We start from the raw sequence: 20,000 nt of genomic DNA, 5'->3' as shown, positions 1-20,000 counted from the left end.
TGAGTGAGTGAGTGAGTGAGTACTGCTATTACCGTGATGCCCTTGAGCAAAATGCTTTCTGAATTATCAGATGCCTCTAAGGCTACACAGAATGTTCACTATATACTGTAGCCTTTATAATACAAGACCTGAGGACACGATTCTAATGTCTTCTATAGTTTTCTGAAAAACATATGTTGCTATATCAGTGTCATGTGGACCCTTATCAAAAATATTTTAGTTACAGACTGTGACCCCCAGAAGCAAAGATTTGAAAATGTTGTGAAATTTGTTTTCAAAAAATAGCAGAACTACAAGCTCATAGCGTGATGCACTATGAGCTTGTACATATGATATTTTTTAACTATAAAATAATAGTTAAAGTGGTTAAAATCTAAAATGACACTGATGCTTTCCTGGTTTAAATGGGTTAACTCAGTGGTTGCAGTTCTAGGATCCCCAGGTGTCCTGGAAGGGGTTCCAGGGGTCCCCCAGCTCTAGGGTTCTAGGATCCCCAGGTGTCCTTGAAGGGGTTCCAGGGGTCCCCCAGCTCTAGGGTTCTAGGATCCCCAGGTGTCCTGGAAGGGGTTCCAGGGGTCCCCCAGCTCTAGGGTTCTAGGATCCCCAGGTGTCCTGGAAGGGGTTCCTGGGGTCCCCCAGCTCTAGGGTTCTAGGATCCCCAGGTGTCCTTGAAGGGGTTCCAGGGGTCCCCCAGCTCTAGGGTTCTAGGATCCCCAGGTGTCCTGGAAGGGGTTCCAGGGGTCCCCCAGCTCTAGGGTTCTAGGATCCCCAGGTGTCCTGGAAGGGGTTCCAGGGGTCCCCCAGCTCTAGGGTTCTAGGATCCCCAGGTGTCCTGGAAGGGGTTCCAGGGGTCCCCCTATAGGGTTGATACAATTTGATAGCATTTGTAAGCATTATTACATTTGGCTATAGTTTCACAGTTATCCCAGTACTTACACTACATAGACAGTGAAGGACTTCTGGAACAAATGACAGGCCATATCAGACCAAATCATGTCTAACAATAACAATTAGGACCCTAATTGAGACACAAATATTAAATTGTTGTGGGTTTTTTAAATTAAGAATGAGAATCACTGTCTTAACTGATCTGATATGCGAAGAGAGAAGATATGGATGGAGCAGCAGTTGGAATATATATAATTTAGTTGGGAGTAAAAGCTTCACTGCATCAGATAGCTGATATGTTTAAATAATCTATTTTCTCCATGGTCACAAACAACAGGAACAAACCCAAATGCTACAGCTTCCATGATCCAATGTATGAGAAATGCAAGAGAACAGCTTCGAATGGAATGGAAAAAGACCCACTGTGAGCATGTGGTTCTGCTATTTTTGCTATATTGGTTCCGCACAGAATAATGTCTGCTCTATGAGAAAGAAGACAGTGAGGGCAAGATCTTCAAATGTACAAAGGTGTGTGAGGGCTTTCTATGGATTAATACATCTCAAAGCACATCAGTGTATAGCATATAGTATGCAAAGTCTTTCGCTAGACTCAAATGAGAAACAAGGCCCCTTTCTAATTTACCTTCTAAATCTCAGTCTCAGCTGCTTCAAAAGATATTCAATATGTAATTTAAAACGGAAGATATTCACTGATTAAAGTTGTTAAATATCTGTAGTGGGATGATCAGTCTGTGACTCTGCGTCCTTTGTAAACATAATTATGATTGTGATTAACTCTCGTTCTGTGCTGTCTGCTGCACATGTCAGTGGGTACAACCGAGACTATCCAAAATGCAGAATATAAGCGTGCATGCACGCACGCACGCAAGCACGCACGCGCGCGTGCACACACACACACACACACACACACACACACACACACACACACACACACACACACACACACACACACACACACACACACACACACACACACACACACACACACACACACGCCCACATGCAGAGCAAAATAGAGGTATGCACAGTTGCACACACACTTGCTAATTAAATTATGTATCATCATTTGTGAGTCTGTATCACTAGAAGGAAGACACACACATACAATATGTGCGTGCACAAACGCGCGCGCACACAATCACGCAGCGTGTCACAGAACAAAACAGTATGATTAACAACCCACACTGAGTCCTTGATTTTTTGTTTTTGCCGTGCCATTGTCAGCCTTGTGTCTCTCGACAGAAAAAAGGGACACCTTGGTGTCTGCATCTTGTATATATGGTTGTGAGAGCAGACATGCGAATCCATTGTTTGTTGCTGTTTTTACCACTGTTTTGGAAGTTGAGGTTGCAAAGAAGTGGGAGAACTTATGAGCAACAACGACCCATTTCTCTCTCCCTGCTGCAATAAACATGTCACAGAGATGTCTAGCTGGGAGGGAGAAATGGAAGAGAGACAAACGAGAGACTTCAGAGAGCATAAATTGGTTTCAGAAATGAAACTTCAGCTCAGCTGTGTTCTGACCATGGAAAAAGCTATTGTCATTGTCATTGTCATTGTGTTTCTCCTGAAATTGGGGAGATCAAAGACCAGAAGTGTTAAAACACAGATGTCCTTATCCTTCCATAAATTCACAACGTTTATGTGTGTGTGTGTGTGTGTGTGTGTGTGTGTGTGTGTGTGTGTGTGTGTGTGTGTGTGTGTGTGTGTGTGCGCGCGCGTGTGTGCGCGTGCGTGCGTGCGTGCGTGCGTGCGTGTTTGTGTGATTATGTGAATCTGTTCGTTGCGCATTTCGAGAACTACCCTAACAATAAACTTCAAACTTGCCGTGCCTACCGCTGAGGACCTGAGGGAGTGCGGTGCCAAACATAAAGTCATGAGATTGAAACCGTGCCCTGAATCACATATCTACTTCACTGCATAACTAAACAACGTGTGAGAGGATATATTCTGATTTCTGAATGCTAGATTCTGATACTCCATCTGCTTGTGGTGTGAGTGTGTCCAATCCCAGCGGTGTGGGTGACGGAGTAATTCAATTCAATTACATTTTCAATTGTCAAATCACAACAACAGAGATCCCACCCTGAGCAAGCAATTTTGCCTCCTCAACTGGAAGAAACGTCAAGCAGAACCCGACTCTAGGGTGGGCTGCCTCGACCATGTCGGGAGAAAGAAAGAGAGAGAAGGGAGATACAGGCGTAACAGGCAAATACAAGTAGTAGCAATAACAATAATAATACATATGTGACTAAATTTGACTGAGGGACTGCCATTGGATTTTTTTGAATTTTCGTTTTTTCATGTCATATAAAAGCAGGGAATCATAGCTTCAAATTGACATATTGGTTGTTCAGTTTGACCCACCAGTTTTGGAGATATGGCTTATAGAGTAATGTCTTGCAGAAAACAACGAGTTGAGAAAACAGGCATGAAAGATTCACTTCTGTGTAGGGTTTAATGCCGGGATCCCGGGATTTCGGGCCTCCCGGGAATAGGGCACGCAATTTCCCGCCCGGAAATTTCTTCGGGACCCGTTGTCCCGGAGTTTTTTTTTTTCTTGTAGGGAAATTACACTAAATGAGTTTTCACAGTGCGCGTTCTTTCCCCTTATCTATGAGTGATCAAATGTCCAATCTGAACCCTCCCATCATTTTCAAACATGTTTGATGATATTTATATGGAATTATGGATTACACTCGAGGGCTGCAAGCCTGCAACGGGAACTGGAGCCAGCGGGACCCAACATAAATGTTGGCGGCGCGGGCGGTATTTAAATAGCCTACCTGCGGGCGGGCAGGCACGGCCGCCGGCCGGTCAAGATGAAATCAGTGGGACCCCGCGAATCCTGCATCCTCCCGCAATTAATCAGATAGGCCTACAGAGTTTATATACACTTTAGCAAAATATGAATGTCTGACAGACATCTTCAGGCACGCTCCCAAAGCTGCTGCACCTGTCAATCATTAGCCTAATCAGTCACTCTGTGAGAATTGTGTGTATTACGGACGGAGCGAGGAGTTTCCTTTCCCTGTGATGGACATTGTCACTTCTAAACCCCTTTTTGCTTTTGCCTGCATGTGTGCAGCAATAACGTGAAACAGAACAAACAGAGTAGGCTACAATTTGTTTTATAATAACCACCAGCACGCAGCGTCTCTCTCTCTCTCTCTCTCTCTCTCTCCCTCTCTCCCTCTCTCGCTCTCTCTCTCTAATAATCAGTGTGCTGTGCACTGGACGTGCTGGCTAATTTAACACCCAATCGGACTTTTCATAAAGTACAAAGCGGGATGATCACATTCTCTGCAGCGGAGAAGGGGACCCACTGCATGCTCAAAGGGTGAAAGACCTAGCCTGGCGCGGCCAGACTCAGTAGCGAGGGTTCACTGATGTTTCCTCCCCGCATATGCGGGGAAGAATCTTCAGTGAATCCCCGCTATGAGGCTGGCCAAGCCAGGCTATGAAAGACCATGGCTAAGGTATCTATGTGAAAGACGTGAGGTCGTTTTTCCCCGTGCTTCGACAGTCACATTAGTGCAAACTCCTGTGTCCCTTTTTCTGAATAGCGTAGTAGGCCTATAACATTATTAATATTTTAATTTAACACTTTTATTGTAGGCTATATGTTCATATTTCGTTCAAATAAAACGTTTTAAACCAAAAAATATCACTATTCTATTGAACATATTGAACATATGAAGTATCTATACATATAAATGCATTTTGGTGGGCACTTTTTTTATTTTCTTTCTGACGGGAATTCCCGCGGGAGCCCGGGAAAAGGTCCGCAAATTCCCGGGAATTAAAATGAGCCAAATCCGGGAAAATATTAAACCCTACTTCTGTGGTCTCTAACATTACACCTAGCGACATGAATAAGCATTTATTTCATATTTACATGTCGATTTCAGCTCTGACACTTATTTCAGACATGCTCTAGTATGTGAAGAGTCTGCCTGTGCTATACACTCATTTTGAAAAAATAAATAAATAAAAAGTTTTTCTCCTATGGTGAAAAGCTTGAATTTGCGCGATGGCAGTCTCTCAGTCAAATCTGGTCACATATAATAGTGTAAGATAATATAATAATATAATATGATGTAACAACTAGAAAAAGTGCCCCTCGGGGCACAGGTCTCCACCAAGCCAGGTCAGGTTGTGGTCTCCTGGTGGCTCTATAATAGGCCAATGTGAAAAAGGTGCCATTTCTTCTCGTGAGCAAGTCTACCTGATCAGGTGACTAGTCTCATGCACTCTTTACCTGATCAGAGCGGCTGTTTAAACCTACAGTATCTGCCTACTATACCTGCTCATTCCTGGCTTTTCTCCTGCTGTGCGGACGTGCGCCGCCGCTGCTGCTGCTGCTGCTGTCTCCCTGCCTTGCTTGCTGCTAAGCTGCTGCTCATTAAGTTTTTGCAAATCCCACCGCTTCCCCAGCATCCACCTGTGTAGGCTCTGTTTCTAGATTCCCCTGCATGGGGGTCTTATTCATTCCCTGTAATTCTATTTGGCTAACTAAAATGCTAATGTTACAGGGAATAAATAGGGGACAGAGCCCTGACGCCAATCTATGCTTCATATATCTATGCTCAATTATGCTCAATAAATATATATTCTAAATTGACTCTAAGAGTTGTCTGACTGAAATAATATTATGGCAGCAATCCATGGTCATGCTGTGTGAAGAGGCCTTATCTGCAGTCACACTCTAGAAATGTCCTCTGACACTGTCCGGACGGCGGACACTGACAACCTTTCCACCAAGGTTTGTGCAAAGCTGTTCACAACAGCTCAAAATATCCTGCTAGCAGGTAAGAAGACGGAAACATGCATGGAGCATGGAAATCGCACAGACAACATAAGAGGTTCAATTGTCATCAGTGCCACTCACAAAAACAATGTGTGCACTCGTAGTAATGCAAGTTTACACCTACGACTGCAGTGCAACCGACTGCAGTGCAACATATAATAATAATGAATGCTCACTGGAAAGGCAAGGGATTAGTAGAGATCTCACCGTTATACACAGGCGACATGTCATCAAGTCCAGTGCCGTTCCCATCATGGCAGTTCAGTAGTGCTGACAGTTTTTGTCTCTCAGGTGGGAAATGTATGTCCACATGTGACTGTGGTCTTTGACCGTAGTCAAAATGGCCAGACTCCAAAAACGAAGGTCTCTTTCAAAGATTCACGGTGAACTGTAAACCATGCAAAGAAATGTAGTAAAAGAATCCAATTTGACACTTCAAAGCTTGTCTTCTGACAATAAATGATAACCAAATTCTCAGAGCATTTGTTTTCTGCTCAGTGATAAAAAAAGAAATGCTGACCAAATGTTCTACACCATCCAAGACCCCTGAGTTACTGTGCTGCCATTATACAGTTCAGTATAGTGTCCGACAGATAAGAGAGAACCTTTCACACGCACGCACCCACGCACGCACGCACGCACGCACGCACGCACGCACGCACGCACGTCGCACGCACGCACGTCGCACGCACACACGCACGCACGCACACACACACACACACACACACACACACCTTAAGGCCCGACCACAGACTATTTAGCTTATGCCGGTGTCCTGTTGCCGAAACGACATTGGAGAACCAATTACAAAGCCTGGGCTGGTAATGAGGCCTCGTCTTACCTGATCTAGTGACCTGGGGACAATATCGGGTTCATCAAAATTTAATGACCACGGAGCACACTCTCTGTCCACCCCCTCTACTCTCCCATGCAGGGTGCCTCCCACACTCCCAACACACAGTCACTCATGGTCACGCTCTTTTCCACTTCAAGAACTAAGCTAACCATCCTATGCCATGTTGTGTATTTCACAGGTCCAGGTTTTGTTTCAGGGCTCCATCTTGCGCCACCCTTATCCCTTATCCCTAAACTAATTTGCCATTTTTTACTATTTTAAAAAACCTTTTAAAATAGTAGATCTACATTGAGACATTGTGAGCTTGTAGATCGGCTATTTGAACTATTTTAAAAAGTTTTTTTTAAATAGTAAAAAATGGCAATTCAGCAATTCAGCCGCTGCCCGGAAATTATGAATATAGGAATATAGGAACTCTGTCCCTTAATGGTATTTTGGTCAAGCGTCACCCTCTATATCTTTTTTGCCGACACCGGTATTTGCGCCTAGAGGTGTGGTCATGGGCTTGTTGGCACGCTTTCCCCTAAATTGCTATTTTGGTCACACACATTTGGGAAGACGATAGTGGAGTTTAAAACCAACCCTAACTTATACCCGTAAGCCGTGCCAAATTAGTTTGGTAGAGCGGCACGCGCTGCGCGCCTGCATGGAGATGTCCTTGGAGTAAGGCTGCGTCATCTCTCCTTATTCTCCTATACGCATCTCTTTAATCAGCAGAAGTGAGTGCCTGCCACTTCCTTGTGTCCATTCCATTGTGTTTATAATTGTATAGTCAAAGACGTTATTTGGCTTGTGCCAGGCATTGGCGAGCGCGATTCCAATCCAATTGATTTAATCCAATTGACCGACCTTTCCTTTTCGCTTGATACCGTTTCGTAGAGACAGCCTACATGCACGATCTATATACCAAATGAAAGCCTTTTATTTACTACTACTTACCTACTTTGAATTTTAAAAAATGAGCAAGATTTGAGCGAGATAATGAAAAGACGAGTGTTCTTGGCTCTGTGGGCACGAGGGGGGGGGGGGGGGGGAGCACAAGTGAGACTTCAAGGCAGCAACGCAACACTCTTCCATGGGTTATAGATCGTAAGGCTATGAAGCAATATAGCACTAACGGGCAACGGATAAGGGATCTCTTAAAGGCAATGGCACGTGGACTGGTGATTGGTTTCATTATTGTAACGCCCAAACCACACCTATGCATAATATAACGGGTAACGGAGGTGTTTTAGGGATTTAGACAGGTAACCAAAATACCAACTTTAGTGGGGGAACACCCCTTCCCCACTGCTAAATCCCAAAACAATGTATTTAGAAAGATCAGACGAAAATGGAGCCCTAAATGTCTTCTACATCCTAAAAGTTTTCTGAAAAACCTATGTTTCTATGTCAGTGGTGCTCAACCTTTTTCATGTCAAGGACCCCCAGGAATTATCTGAATTTGGCTGCGGACCCACATCTGAAAATATGATTTTCCATGGACCCCCCCAGAAGCAAAGATTTGAGTTAAAAACGTTCGCTCTGAAATAATATATACTGTATTCAAAGATTTGCACCACATTTTCACGATTTTTCAAAAATAGCAGATCTACAAGCCTGTCCGCTATGAGCTTGTAGACCTGCTATTTTTCAATAGCTAAAGTATAACATAATGCTTAAAACACCAATGCCTGAATGGGTTAAATAGCGAAAATATATTTATCACTTAAATATATTGGCAGAATGTATCCATTTGTCTCCCAGGCCAATACAGAGAGATGACTATATGAGTGTATGAGTGCATGCTTTTATGGGCTCGACAATTAATGCACCCAGGGGAGCACTCATACACCCGTTTTACATTAGTGGCTACCTGTTCATTTTAGAATATTGCTCTACAAATGAGTATGGTCTCGCTACCGACTACATGTCTGAAATGACATTATGGGGGAGGAGAGGTGTGAGTGGTTGTAAACAACAGCAGAGCTAACATGGCAGGCATGCCTCTCTCACAGGATTATTTAATGCGTTGCTGGTTTACAGAGGCGTAATCTTTATAGTTGCTCAACTTGAATTCGAAGTTGAGTTGAAAGGACTACAAAGAAAATGTCTCTGCTGTCACTGCTGCCATCGGCTTCAAAGGCAAGAGGCAACAGCGAGGCAGAGTGGTATACTGTATGTCAGAAGTCAAGCCAGGCTTTGTGCCGAAACGTCTCGTCTGGTTTGAAGATATACGTGTGTGAGAGAGAGAGACAGACAGACAGACAGACAGACAGACAGACAGACAGACAGACAGACAGACAGACAGACAGACAGACAGACAGACAGACAGACAGACAGACAGACAGACAGACAGACAGACAGACAGACAGACAGACAGACAGACAGAGCGATAAGAGATGAGAGAGGAAATAAAAAGAGAAAACTACAAAACAAGAGTGATAAGCTCTAGAAGAAGTGGAGCTGACATTCACTGTGCTCCACAACTCGTCATTGGCACATTCTTCCAGGTGAGCTTCCCTCCCTCCCTCCCTCCCTCCCTCCAGAAGCTACAGTATACAGCTTCCCTTCCTCCCTCCCTCCCTCCCTCCCTCCAGAAGCTACAGTATACTGTACACCAGCCTGCAGTGCGTAGCCAAGGCACAGCTGATCATAACATACAGTAACCATCCTGCTGCTACAGTACCATCAGGCAGGCCATAACTGCAGTATCAAATGGCCAATGAACAATGACTAAGCGAAAGATTCCCCAGCCAGGTCATGTCACAACAGGCACCTACTTGTTCATATGCTTTACTTGTATGTCATTTATATTTTACATACATACAGTAAATAAATACTATTGCACTTTTGACCATAACCCTTTCAGTATTTACATGCACTATTTTACACCCTCTGTTACAATAACCTGTCACATAGGTAGCATGTATGGACTGATACAGTACATACATGCTAAAGTTCAAGTTGTGGCAGGCGGGCAAAAAGGCAGGCGGGTGATGTTTCTCTGCCAGCCCGGCCGGTATATGGACTGGACATTCACATGCTTCTTCAACCCAATAACCCCAGGCAGACTGATATCACATTAATATCACAGTAGTTGAGCAAGTGAAACGGTTATTCATACTTGGTTGCGTGTCCTGACACACACTGGAGTATAAAACTTCTCTGTGCCAGGTGTCTGCCAGCTGGCCATGCATAGGGTCCTCTGCAATCTACCAAAGTGTTCTGTTCAAGGTCAAGGCCTGTGTTGTGTGTGTGTGTGTGTGTGTGTGTGTGTGTGTGTGTGTGTGTGTGTGTGTGTGTGTGTGTGTGTGTGTGTGTGTGTGTGTACGTGTCTGTGTGTGTGAGTGTGTGCATGTGTGTGTGTGTGTGTGTGTGTGTGTGTGTGTGTGTGTGTGTGTGTGTGTGTGTGTGTGTGTGTGTGTGTGTGTGTGTGTGTGTGTGTCATGAAACATGTCATTTCCAAATTGGCAAGTGTGAAAAGTGGAGGAGTTTGAAATTAAATGAGAGCCATTACGCCAATGATCCAACAAAAGTCAGCCACGCACGCACGCCGCCATGCACACACGCACACACACACAGTGAGTCATACTGCAATTCATTCAAATGGTACGCATTCATTGAGTTCTGTTCATTCACAATACATTCTCAAGCTTTCCAAGTCTGCTGGATGAGCAGCATAATATCCTCACATCTCTACCAAATGGAATTGAAATAAAAAAGTTAATGAAATCGCTGCGTTTGATCAGCCAGGATGGAAGGCCAAAGAATTATGAAATCAAAACCTTGCCTAGAGGCGCCCCCAGCACAGCGTTGACAAAGTTGAACTCAATAAAGAAGGAACAAAGAATTGGACTTACAAACTTCCTCTTCAGCTTGCCCTTGCCACCACGGTCCGCCTTGCCCTCGGCTGACGTGCCTCCGGAGCCGTAGCCGGAGCCCATTCCCAGGTGGTCGTCCACAGAGAGGCTCTTGCGGAGGTAGGCGGCTCGCGCCCGGAAGTGGGAGAAGGGCGACTGGGAGCGGGGACGAGCCCCAGCGCTCACCCCACGCCTGGCCTCCTCATCGCCCTCCATGTCATCCTCCAGCCTCCACAGCTCCCCTGGAGGAACACAAGGAACACACGTGAGGGAGGTGCACAGGGTTAGAACAGAGTGAGAGACAGCTAATGCAGCATTGATTTATTTTATCGATTCTGGCTTTTGCATACGTATCTATGAAAATGTCAGACTCACTCGATAAAACAAATGTATAGTCTTGATCCAAGGCTAACACACACATATGTTGTTGACAGAGTTAAATACACACCGAATCGAACTAATTATGGTTATCTAATAAAATCCGTTATCCAGACATTAATAAACAAATGTTCCTACGCTAGCAATGTCTGACTGTGGGGGTGGCGTGGAGCGAAAAAGTTCAATAGAAACAAATTAAAACCAACATTACTGGATGCCTACTAAACCAAATGGAAGCTGAAAATCACTGGTTCTAAAGGGCAAGTTGCATTCACACAATGACAGGAGTTCATCCAGGAGACGATACTTTGAAAAGTGGCGAGAGTCTGACAGTCAAGGGAGTGCTCTGGTCCTCCTCAGACCATTGTCTCAGCCAGTAGCCTACTGTGTGACGTGTATTTCTCCGCCTCTGTCAGGGTCGGGAGCACTGACATTTCAAAAAGGGTGGAGACAAAACAAAGTTTACTTCATTGAACGCCGCCCAGATACCTGTACCAGCCAGGTTAAACACCCAAAGAAGACTACGACGCAGTAGGTGACGCCCAGTCACGCACAGCGTTCAATGAAACAAGCGCTCCCACACGACCCAGCTGGTCGAAACCTTTGAGAACCACTGGTTTAAAGAGTTTAAAGAGTTGTTTTTCTCAAACTTTAGCTCTTCATCATGTTATTACTTTTTGTTAACTAATAACGCTGCTAGAAGGCGGACACACCAGAGAAAGAGCAAAATGATGAACATCCATTTGCCACTCGCTGGTCTGGCAGAACAACACCATCCACAAAGCAGCAGGTTGCCGTCTATATCCTCTGCTTACTTCCCTGCTGTAATTAAACTGTCATTATAACGACAAATTTCGCAATCCTCCTGTTCCCTGCCTCGCTGTTTGATGGCTTGAATGTCTCCGACCAACACACATATCGTCGCTGTCAGGTGGAAACCTTGTATTTCCAAAACCGTTCCTTTTTTAATATTATTTTTTAAAGATCTATCTATGAATGCACCATGTCACTGTACGTCTGTACGTAACTCTGTAACTCTGTAAATGCACGTTACTCTGTAACTCAAATTCGACACATGCGTTCCACACGTACCCCCACAGAGAGTGCAGTGCCCGGTGTCAAGTCGGTCGGACCCACGGTTGTCCAGAACCGCCACAATAGGGGATGCCTAGGGTCCATATATGGAGCTGGCCTGTTCTGACGTCACAACACTCCATAATTGATTATAATAAACCAAGGGCCGCCCTAAATCGTCTGAGCTGCTCCAGTGCCTTCTTGTTCGCATGTCACAACACTCCATATTTGGGCATGCCTTACACAGAACTCCATATATAGGAATAAAGGGACACAGAGAGACAGATACAGAAATCTCCATATATGGGCATAAAAAGCACACAGACAGATGGGTGGAACGGGTCCTCTGACACGGGTACAACGGGTATTACATAGGTGGGGCATGGATCTCCAACTTCCATCGTTACTGACACGGTGCTCTACAGTCGGGGCACCGGTCTAGTATTTTAAAATTGTGAAAATAAGCCGATCTGCAAGCTCACAACGGCTCACATTGCGGGTGTTGTGTGCTTGTAGATCTGCTATTTTCTCTACTCTTGTATGTTGAAGTAGGGCAGACTCCCATAAAAGTGAAGGGGACAGTGTCAATGTCCGGTGTCAGAGGACATTTCTAGCTCAGTCCCCACACACACCACAGGGATTGGACTCACTCACACCACAGACAGATGGTGTTTCAGAATCTAGCCTCTCAACACACGTTAAATAGCAGCCCACTTCCACCGTTGTTTAGTTGTGCAGTGAAGCCGATGTGTGATTCAGAGCACGGTTTCAATCGCATTACTTTATGGCTGGGGAATGTGCTTTTTATGGGCACTGGTGAATGATCTCAGGTATTTATTTATTTTTTACTCGAAGGCTGCCGTATTATCACACTATCTGAGCGGAAGCTAAAAGGTCATATGGCCCGCAGTCAGACGTAAACTGCCCCAGAGAAATAGGCCCAACGCGTAACTACAGTAGTTGTCTGGGGGGAGAAATTGGATATCTCTAACAACGCTGATAGGACGGAAGTCGGATATTAAACAACTTGAATGAAAAAAGAATAATGTGAAGTCACTGAGGCATTACGGTATAATAGTGTGTGTGTGTGTGTGTGTGTGTGTGTGTGTGTGTGTGTGTGTGTGTGTGTGTGTGTGTGTGTGTGTGTGTGTGTGTGTGTGTGTGTGTGTGTGTGTGTGTGTGTGGAGAGAGAGGGAGAGAGAGAGAGATATAGAGGCGGAACCGTGGTGTATATATGACAGAGGTTGCTAGGCAACAACGACCAGATTCTCTGTCAATTTGATACAAGGGGGGTGGGGACGGAGAGAGAGACACAGAAAAGAGAGAGAGAGAGACGGAAAAAGAAAGGCTTTGAGTCGGAGGATTGAAATGGCACTTGGAGAGAAGGAGCCGTCTGGGTTTTTTGGCGGAGTGGGTTGCTATCATTAGAAGTGGTGGCAGGTATATGGCGCTTGGCTGGATTAGAGCGATTAGGGCCTTGAGAGGTAGAGTGAAGGGATTTGATGCTAATTCCACCACAGAGAGTTGATCAGGGAGAAAATCCTCTAGTACCTAAAGGAGATGTATACATAATGAAGAGCAGTGGCGGAAAAATACTCAAAAGTTTTTACATAAACTGTAAAAGTATCAATACTGCAATGTAGAAATACTCCGTTACAAGTAAAAGTTTGGAATTCAAAATGTACTTGAGTAAAAGTACAAAAGTATCACAATGCACTTAAAGTACCAAAAGTTAAATTGCTCATTATGCAGAATGTGCCATTTCAAGTTTTCAAATGTATAAACATCTTTTGAAAATAGCTTATCTATAAACTCACAATGAGTCGCATTGTGACGCATTGTGAGCTTCTAGATCGGATATTTTCAAATTGCAGAAATGTATAAACCCACCTCTTCAGACTCCATTTTAGCACGTAGCACTTGCCCTAGCCCCGACGACCTTACAGGCGTATGCAAAGGCTCAACTTATGTTATTTAGATAGCATTTATAGACATAGCACTATATAATATATATGCATAGTTTCATTATATAGACATTCCACTGTTACGTTCTTGCTTAATTTTTTATGTACAGTATATGATGTATTGCCATGTTTTTTTCTTCTTGCTTACTGTAAATCGCTCTGGATTAAGACCGTCTGCTACATGCCTAAATTGTAAGTGGTTACTGTATGCTTTGTCATAATAATCAAAATCTACAAAGTAGCTATGTAACTAAAGTTTTCAAATACAGGTAGTGGAGTAAAAGTATTATATTAGTTACCTCTGAGTTGAGAAGAAAAAGTACTGAAAATTGGAAATTCTCAAGTAAAGTATAAAAATACCTCGAAATTGTACTTAAATACAGTACTTAAGTAAATGTACTTCCACCACTGCCACAAATAGATGAATATACATAATTCAGAGTGTGTGAGAGAGACAGAGAAAGATCAAATCAGAGGCAGGGAGGAAAGCGAGGTTCCATTCCTCTCAAGGACGTTTATATTACACTTCCTTGTTGCCCCATGCTGTGTTGACCCACTCAAGTGCACCTTATTAACTGAATTCAAATAAAAAAAGGAGAAAGTGTCTTAGAGCACGGATTCCATAAGGCGGTGTGGGCTTTAGCCAAACTCCCAGAGGCACTCAAAGACAACATCGACACAGGAAATTGTTTCTAATCACCCGCTAAGCGCTTAGTCATCATGTTATGTACACGAGGGAGGTTTTCCATGAGAACATCTGTGTCTAGGATATTAAACATTTGAATATCCTCAATACTACAGCAGATGTTAGGCCTAATATTAATATCAAGAAAGAAAAACTGTCTTTTTCGTCCTAGATATACAAAGAACCGCTTTACCACTCAAGTAAACACTCTTCAATGTTCAATCTTCATGTTTTACAAAAAACATTTATGGGAAAAAATATAAATGGTAAATGGTGCATTTATATTACACCTTTATCCAAGGCGCTTTACATAGATTGTGCATTACATTCACCCATTCACACACACATTCATACACCGATGGCGGCGGAAACCATGCAAGGCACCAACCAGCACATCAGGAGCAATTAGGGGTTCAGTGTCTTGACTTCCACACTAACTCTGGGGGAGACCGGGTTCGAGGGTGAGGGTTCGAGCTGGCAACCTTGAGGTTACCATTCAGCCACTCTGCCCCTGAGTCACCGCCACCCCTAGCTTTTTTGTGTTCTTTTAGCCATAATGTCTGACTGTGCCACATGCTGTTTACATTTCTGACTAATGTAATATTCAATCAATCAAAAAAGAAATTGTGTCAGGTCTATAAATTCCTCAGAATTATGCCCAAAATGACTTCTCAAATAGTGTGATTCCAGGCTTGGTTCTGCTCCCATGATCCACATTGAGCTCATCATCACATCCTGTTCCTCCAAGCTAGCTGAGATAAACACCATGCCATCATCATCTCTGTTATAAACACCATGCCATCATCATCTCTGTTATAAACACCATGCCATCATCATCTCTGTTATAAACACCATGCCATCATCATCTCTGTTATAAACACCATGCCATCATCATCTCTGTTATAAACACCATGCCATCATCATCTCTGTTATAAACACCATGCCATCATCATCTCTGTTATAAACACCATGCCATATCATCATCTCTGTTATAAACACCATGCCATATCATCATCTCTGTTATAAACACCATGCCATCATCATCTCTGTTATAAACACCATGCCATATCATCATCTCTGTTATAAACACCATGCCATATCATCATCTCTGTTATAAACACCATGCCATATCATCATCTCTGTTATAAACACCATGCCATATCATCATCTCTGTTATAAACACCATGCCATATCATCATCTCTGTTATAAACACCATGCCATATCATCATCTCTGTTATAAACACCATGCCATATCATCATCTCTGTTATAAACACCATGCCATATCATCATCTCTGCTGTTCAATACTGGACAAAAGAGACACCAGGTAAACACACGTGTGACTCCAATCAACCAGAGACGGCCGAGAGGCTGGAATCTGGTTTGAGATGATAACAAGTGAGAGAGAGAGAGAGCGGGAGAGAGAGGGAGGGAGAGAGATCCGAGGGCATACACAAAATACATAAAATATTTTCACCTGCATTCACAATGACAAGAGCAGAGCGAAAGAGAGAGAGAAAGCGGTAAACAGTCAAACACAGACAGAAGGAGAGAAATGAAGACAAAAGAAAGCCATGCTTGAGAGATCTCATTAAAGCAATTATCGCTGTGTGGACATTTTATACCACTTATACAGTACTTTGTCGTACGACGCATATAGTAGCAATATTATAAGCTCACAAACACATTGCTTCACGACATGCTATAAGCTTTGAAACTTGTTTTAGGTTTGAATTCTTTGTTAAATATCCAGCTATAATAACATGCCCAGAATAGGGAGGCTGAGTTGAAAGTGGTTAATTAGTACCCTACCATTACACCTGGTTGTTTCATGCGTAAGAGTTTTGAGTATCCAGATTATATCTAGATAAGAAAATGCTGGTGTAAATGCACCCAAGACGTGTAAAGAATAGGCTACAGTAATTGCACCCAAGACGTGTAAAGAATAGGCTACAGTAATTATAGATGATCACAACCAAGGTCTTTTCAATATCACAGATTCAAACAAGATAGTTGCGAACGCAGTGAGCATTTACTATGAGACCCAGCAGATCATGTCTGTCTGTGTGTGTCACGCTGTAACACCACCCGCCCGCCACCAGAGGGCGCAGCTTTATCACACACAAAAACACACACGCACGCACACACGCACGCACACACGCACGCGCATCACACGCACGTGCATTGCACGCACGTGCATCGCACGCACGCACGCAAAAAAAAAAAAAGAAAAAACATGAGGAAAAAAAAGCTCTGTGTGTGTATGTGTGTGTGTGTGTCAGACTGCCACAACAGCTGCGTTCGCTTCCCGCGTTCACGCGTCTTACTTGTTCTTCACAGATTATATATAAATACTGTGTGTGTGTGTGTGTGTGTGTGTGTGTGTGTGTGTGTGTGTGTGTGTGTGTGTGTGTGTGTGTATACACACTACTACTACTACTTATTACCTGTATATCTTGGAAGTATAAGCATTGCGTTTGTGAGACAGATCATAATACAGCGATATTGTTCTATCCTAGTGCAAAATGATGGTTTAAGTATTGTACTGCAGGGACCTGCAACAATTAACATCTACTGAGCAATGATGCCGGGAAGTCACCTGAAGCTCCCTTTGTCATGTTCTGCCATTAGAAAAGAAGCGAATAAGTTTCATGGCGTCATTGCGTGGTATTTCAATGTTCTATGCATCAAACTAGTTCTACAATTAGGCAATTAAAAAATGACTCTTAGGTTGATGTCTTTGTGAGCTAAATGCCAGTTGTCTATGCAGTGCACCCCTGGGGTTATAGCTGTAGAGATATTTTAATTGAGCCTAGTAATGAGTCACGTATAGAGCCCTATTTATTGGCCGGACGATCTTATCAGCATCCACCACCATGTACCTTTGCAGTCTTGTTTAAGTTCACCTATAATTCCATTATTCCACTAGTGCTCATCTTGCTTTCACATACCACAACGGGCCAAAGCGAAACCCTGGGCATTCATGTAATAATCAGATGAATCGCCACTGGTTGTCTAGCTTCAGGCATTTTAATTTGCCTGTGCATTTTGTTTAAGATGCGGTTAGCTTAGCTGGCATTGACCAGAGTAATTGCAGCCCCACATTTACGCAACATCGACTCGTCATAGCTCCCCCCTTTTATCTCTCGGCACTCTCCCAGCCAGTCTCCTCCATGTCGATGCTTGTTTAGCAGTTCAGTTCATTAACACTGAAGTCGCTGACAATAAAACAAATACGAACTCTAGGGATACAAATAGCAAAGAATCCATAGATTGTCCACTCTGTGCCTCCTCAGTAATCCACCATCAACATGGAAGTGTTTCTCTCACAGGCGACATCCTTACACCACTTCTTTACTGATTTGGTTTACATGGCTCTGAGAATATTATTAGTATACTGTATATTCCTTTTTTTGTACTCATTTGGGTTTTTTAAACTAAAGTGTTACTGTATTTTTAGAAAAGTCTCCTGTGGACAGGTGGTGAAAATTAGCACTTGTGCTAACACACTGTACGCAATGCATCTACGAATTGTACTTGTGCAATGAGCAATGTGATTGTGATGTCCATATCAAATAAACAATAATAACAACAATGTTGCTTCTGCAATTCTCTGTGCCTTTTATAACATGATGCTTTTATATCAGTCTTTCATGTCCTCGTGTTCTGAAACGCTCTGCTTGCATAACTCCTCTTGGCATTCACAGCTGGGTCAATATGTAATGAGTGGCAACTCCCACATTCACCCCCAACCAGGCAACAGGTATTTAGATGGAGTCGTATCCTGACATTTACACGATATGTGTGTCTTGCACCGCAGGTGGTCCACCAGTAGGCCTGTCTCCCATGTGGGTGTTGTCTTCTAATTGTGCTGAGTGGGGAGTAATATGTGTCAGAGCCTGGATGCCAAGATCAAATATAATATTCATGACTGTATTTACATTATAAATAGGATATTTGTGCATGCCCTATTTAAAACTCTTTTTACATTATACATTAGATATGTGTGCAGCCCCATGATGAAGACCAGCTTTGTGGTCAACACAAGTTGGAATCTTTTTTTATCTATCTAGCTTTACAATAGAGGCTTCTTCTTTTTGTGTGTCTGTATATATATATCTATCTATAAATGCACTGAAAAATGTCTGTCAGTCAGTCTGTCCTTCTGTCTGTAACCTACACTTATATATATATATATCCCTGAGCTATTTATGTAGTTATGAATTAGTGAATGAATTATAATAAATGTACAATTCCCATTCCGTTATTTTCAACTATTGTGCATTTTCTTCCTTTTTATTTATACATTCAGTATATATTGAACGCATTAAAAAGTGTTCAATATTTTTGAATTATTAACACTACTATTGGTTTAGAAGGCATTTGTAGAATCGTCCTCCCAATGTAGTCATGTGAATAACATTTGAGAATAACCCACAGACTTGTGTAGTCATTGCTGACCACTACTGTTGGTCTGTGGACTGGTTTGTTATAGGGATGGTATTGAAACCACATACTATACTTACACAATAGACACATGGAATTGCCTGCAGCAGTTCAACACCCCTGCTGACAGGTGCCCTTGACCAAGCTGTAGGAGTGGCGGCCAAGCTGGTGCAGCGACAGACTGGCCCTCCCTGACTAGACTCACTTCACTCCAAGCTGTAGGAGTGGCGGGTGCAGCAACAGAGACTAGCCCTCCCTGACTCGCTTCACTCCAAGTGGGAGGATTCAAACCTCCAAACCATTCAAACCTAATAACTCAATATTGAAACCAATATTTCAGAGAGGCTGATATTTGAAAGTTCGTAGCTGTCGACAGTACTTGCGCGCTCTGCTTGCGCACTAGTAGGCCATTTATGGCCTACTAGTGTAGGCACTCGACAAAGTGCAGTTCTAGTTTACTTCTATGTCCCCTACTACACTTATTGACTTTGTTTCATTTCCCCCCTCCACCCCAAGTGAGGCAAGCGACAAGCAGGCAGAAGGGGAGAGGTGGCTGAAGGAATGAAGGATAAGAATGAAGAATTAGAATGAAGAATAAGATAAGATAAGAATGAAGAAGCATGAAGGATAAGGATGATCACAAGGTGACAGCTCAAGATCAAAGACATTTGTTAATCCCAAAGAGGCAATTCAGTTTCAGCGTCACCCAGCTGATGTTTTGATGGTCTTGATGAGCGCACGGGAGCAAAGTTAGGTGTCAGGGACTCTTGGACACACAGACATTGACAGCCGGGAACCGGGGACCTTCTGATTACCAGACGGCCTCTCTACACACTCAGTAAAGGCCGCCGCCAACACCAAGCTCATATCACTAGGATTGTGGACAGTAGTGAGATAAGGGGTTGGGGGTGGGGCGTCCTTGAGTGAGGTCATCTGAGTGATATGAGATGGCGCTCACTCTGTCCCTGAGCCAGGGCTGATGGCTTGTTGATAACTGTGGGTTCCACCTACGCTATGTGCCAGGAGTGGCAGGTTG

At 43.5% G+C, this 20,000-nt stretch overlaps 1 protein-coding gene across 1 annotated transcript in view; it reads right to left on the bottom strand.

Moving 5' to 3' along the window:
- The window catches only part of ankfn1b (ankyrin repeat and fibronectin type III domain containing 1b), a gene marked incomplete at both ends in the record, with an annotated part of 212,638 nt that overhangs the window by 175,724 nt on the left and 16,914 nt on the right, over positions 1 to 20,000 (bottom strand). The window contains one exon of the mRNA XM_079492165.1: positions 10,418 to 10,659. Coding sequence (XP_079348291.1) covers positions 10,418 to 10,659 — 242 coding nt within the window. The remainder of the gene's footprint in view (positions 1 to 10,417; positions 10,660 to 20,000) is intronic.

This window comes from Electrona antarctica, assembly GCF_951216825.1.
Source record: "Electrona antarctica genome assembly, chromosome: 22".
Lineage (NCBI taxonomy): Eukaryota > Metazoa > Chordata > Actinopteri > Myctophiformes > Myctophidae > Electrona > Electrona antarctica.
Note: the sequence above shows the minus strand (reverse complement) of the source record. Positions and strands in the feature narration are given on the sequence as shown.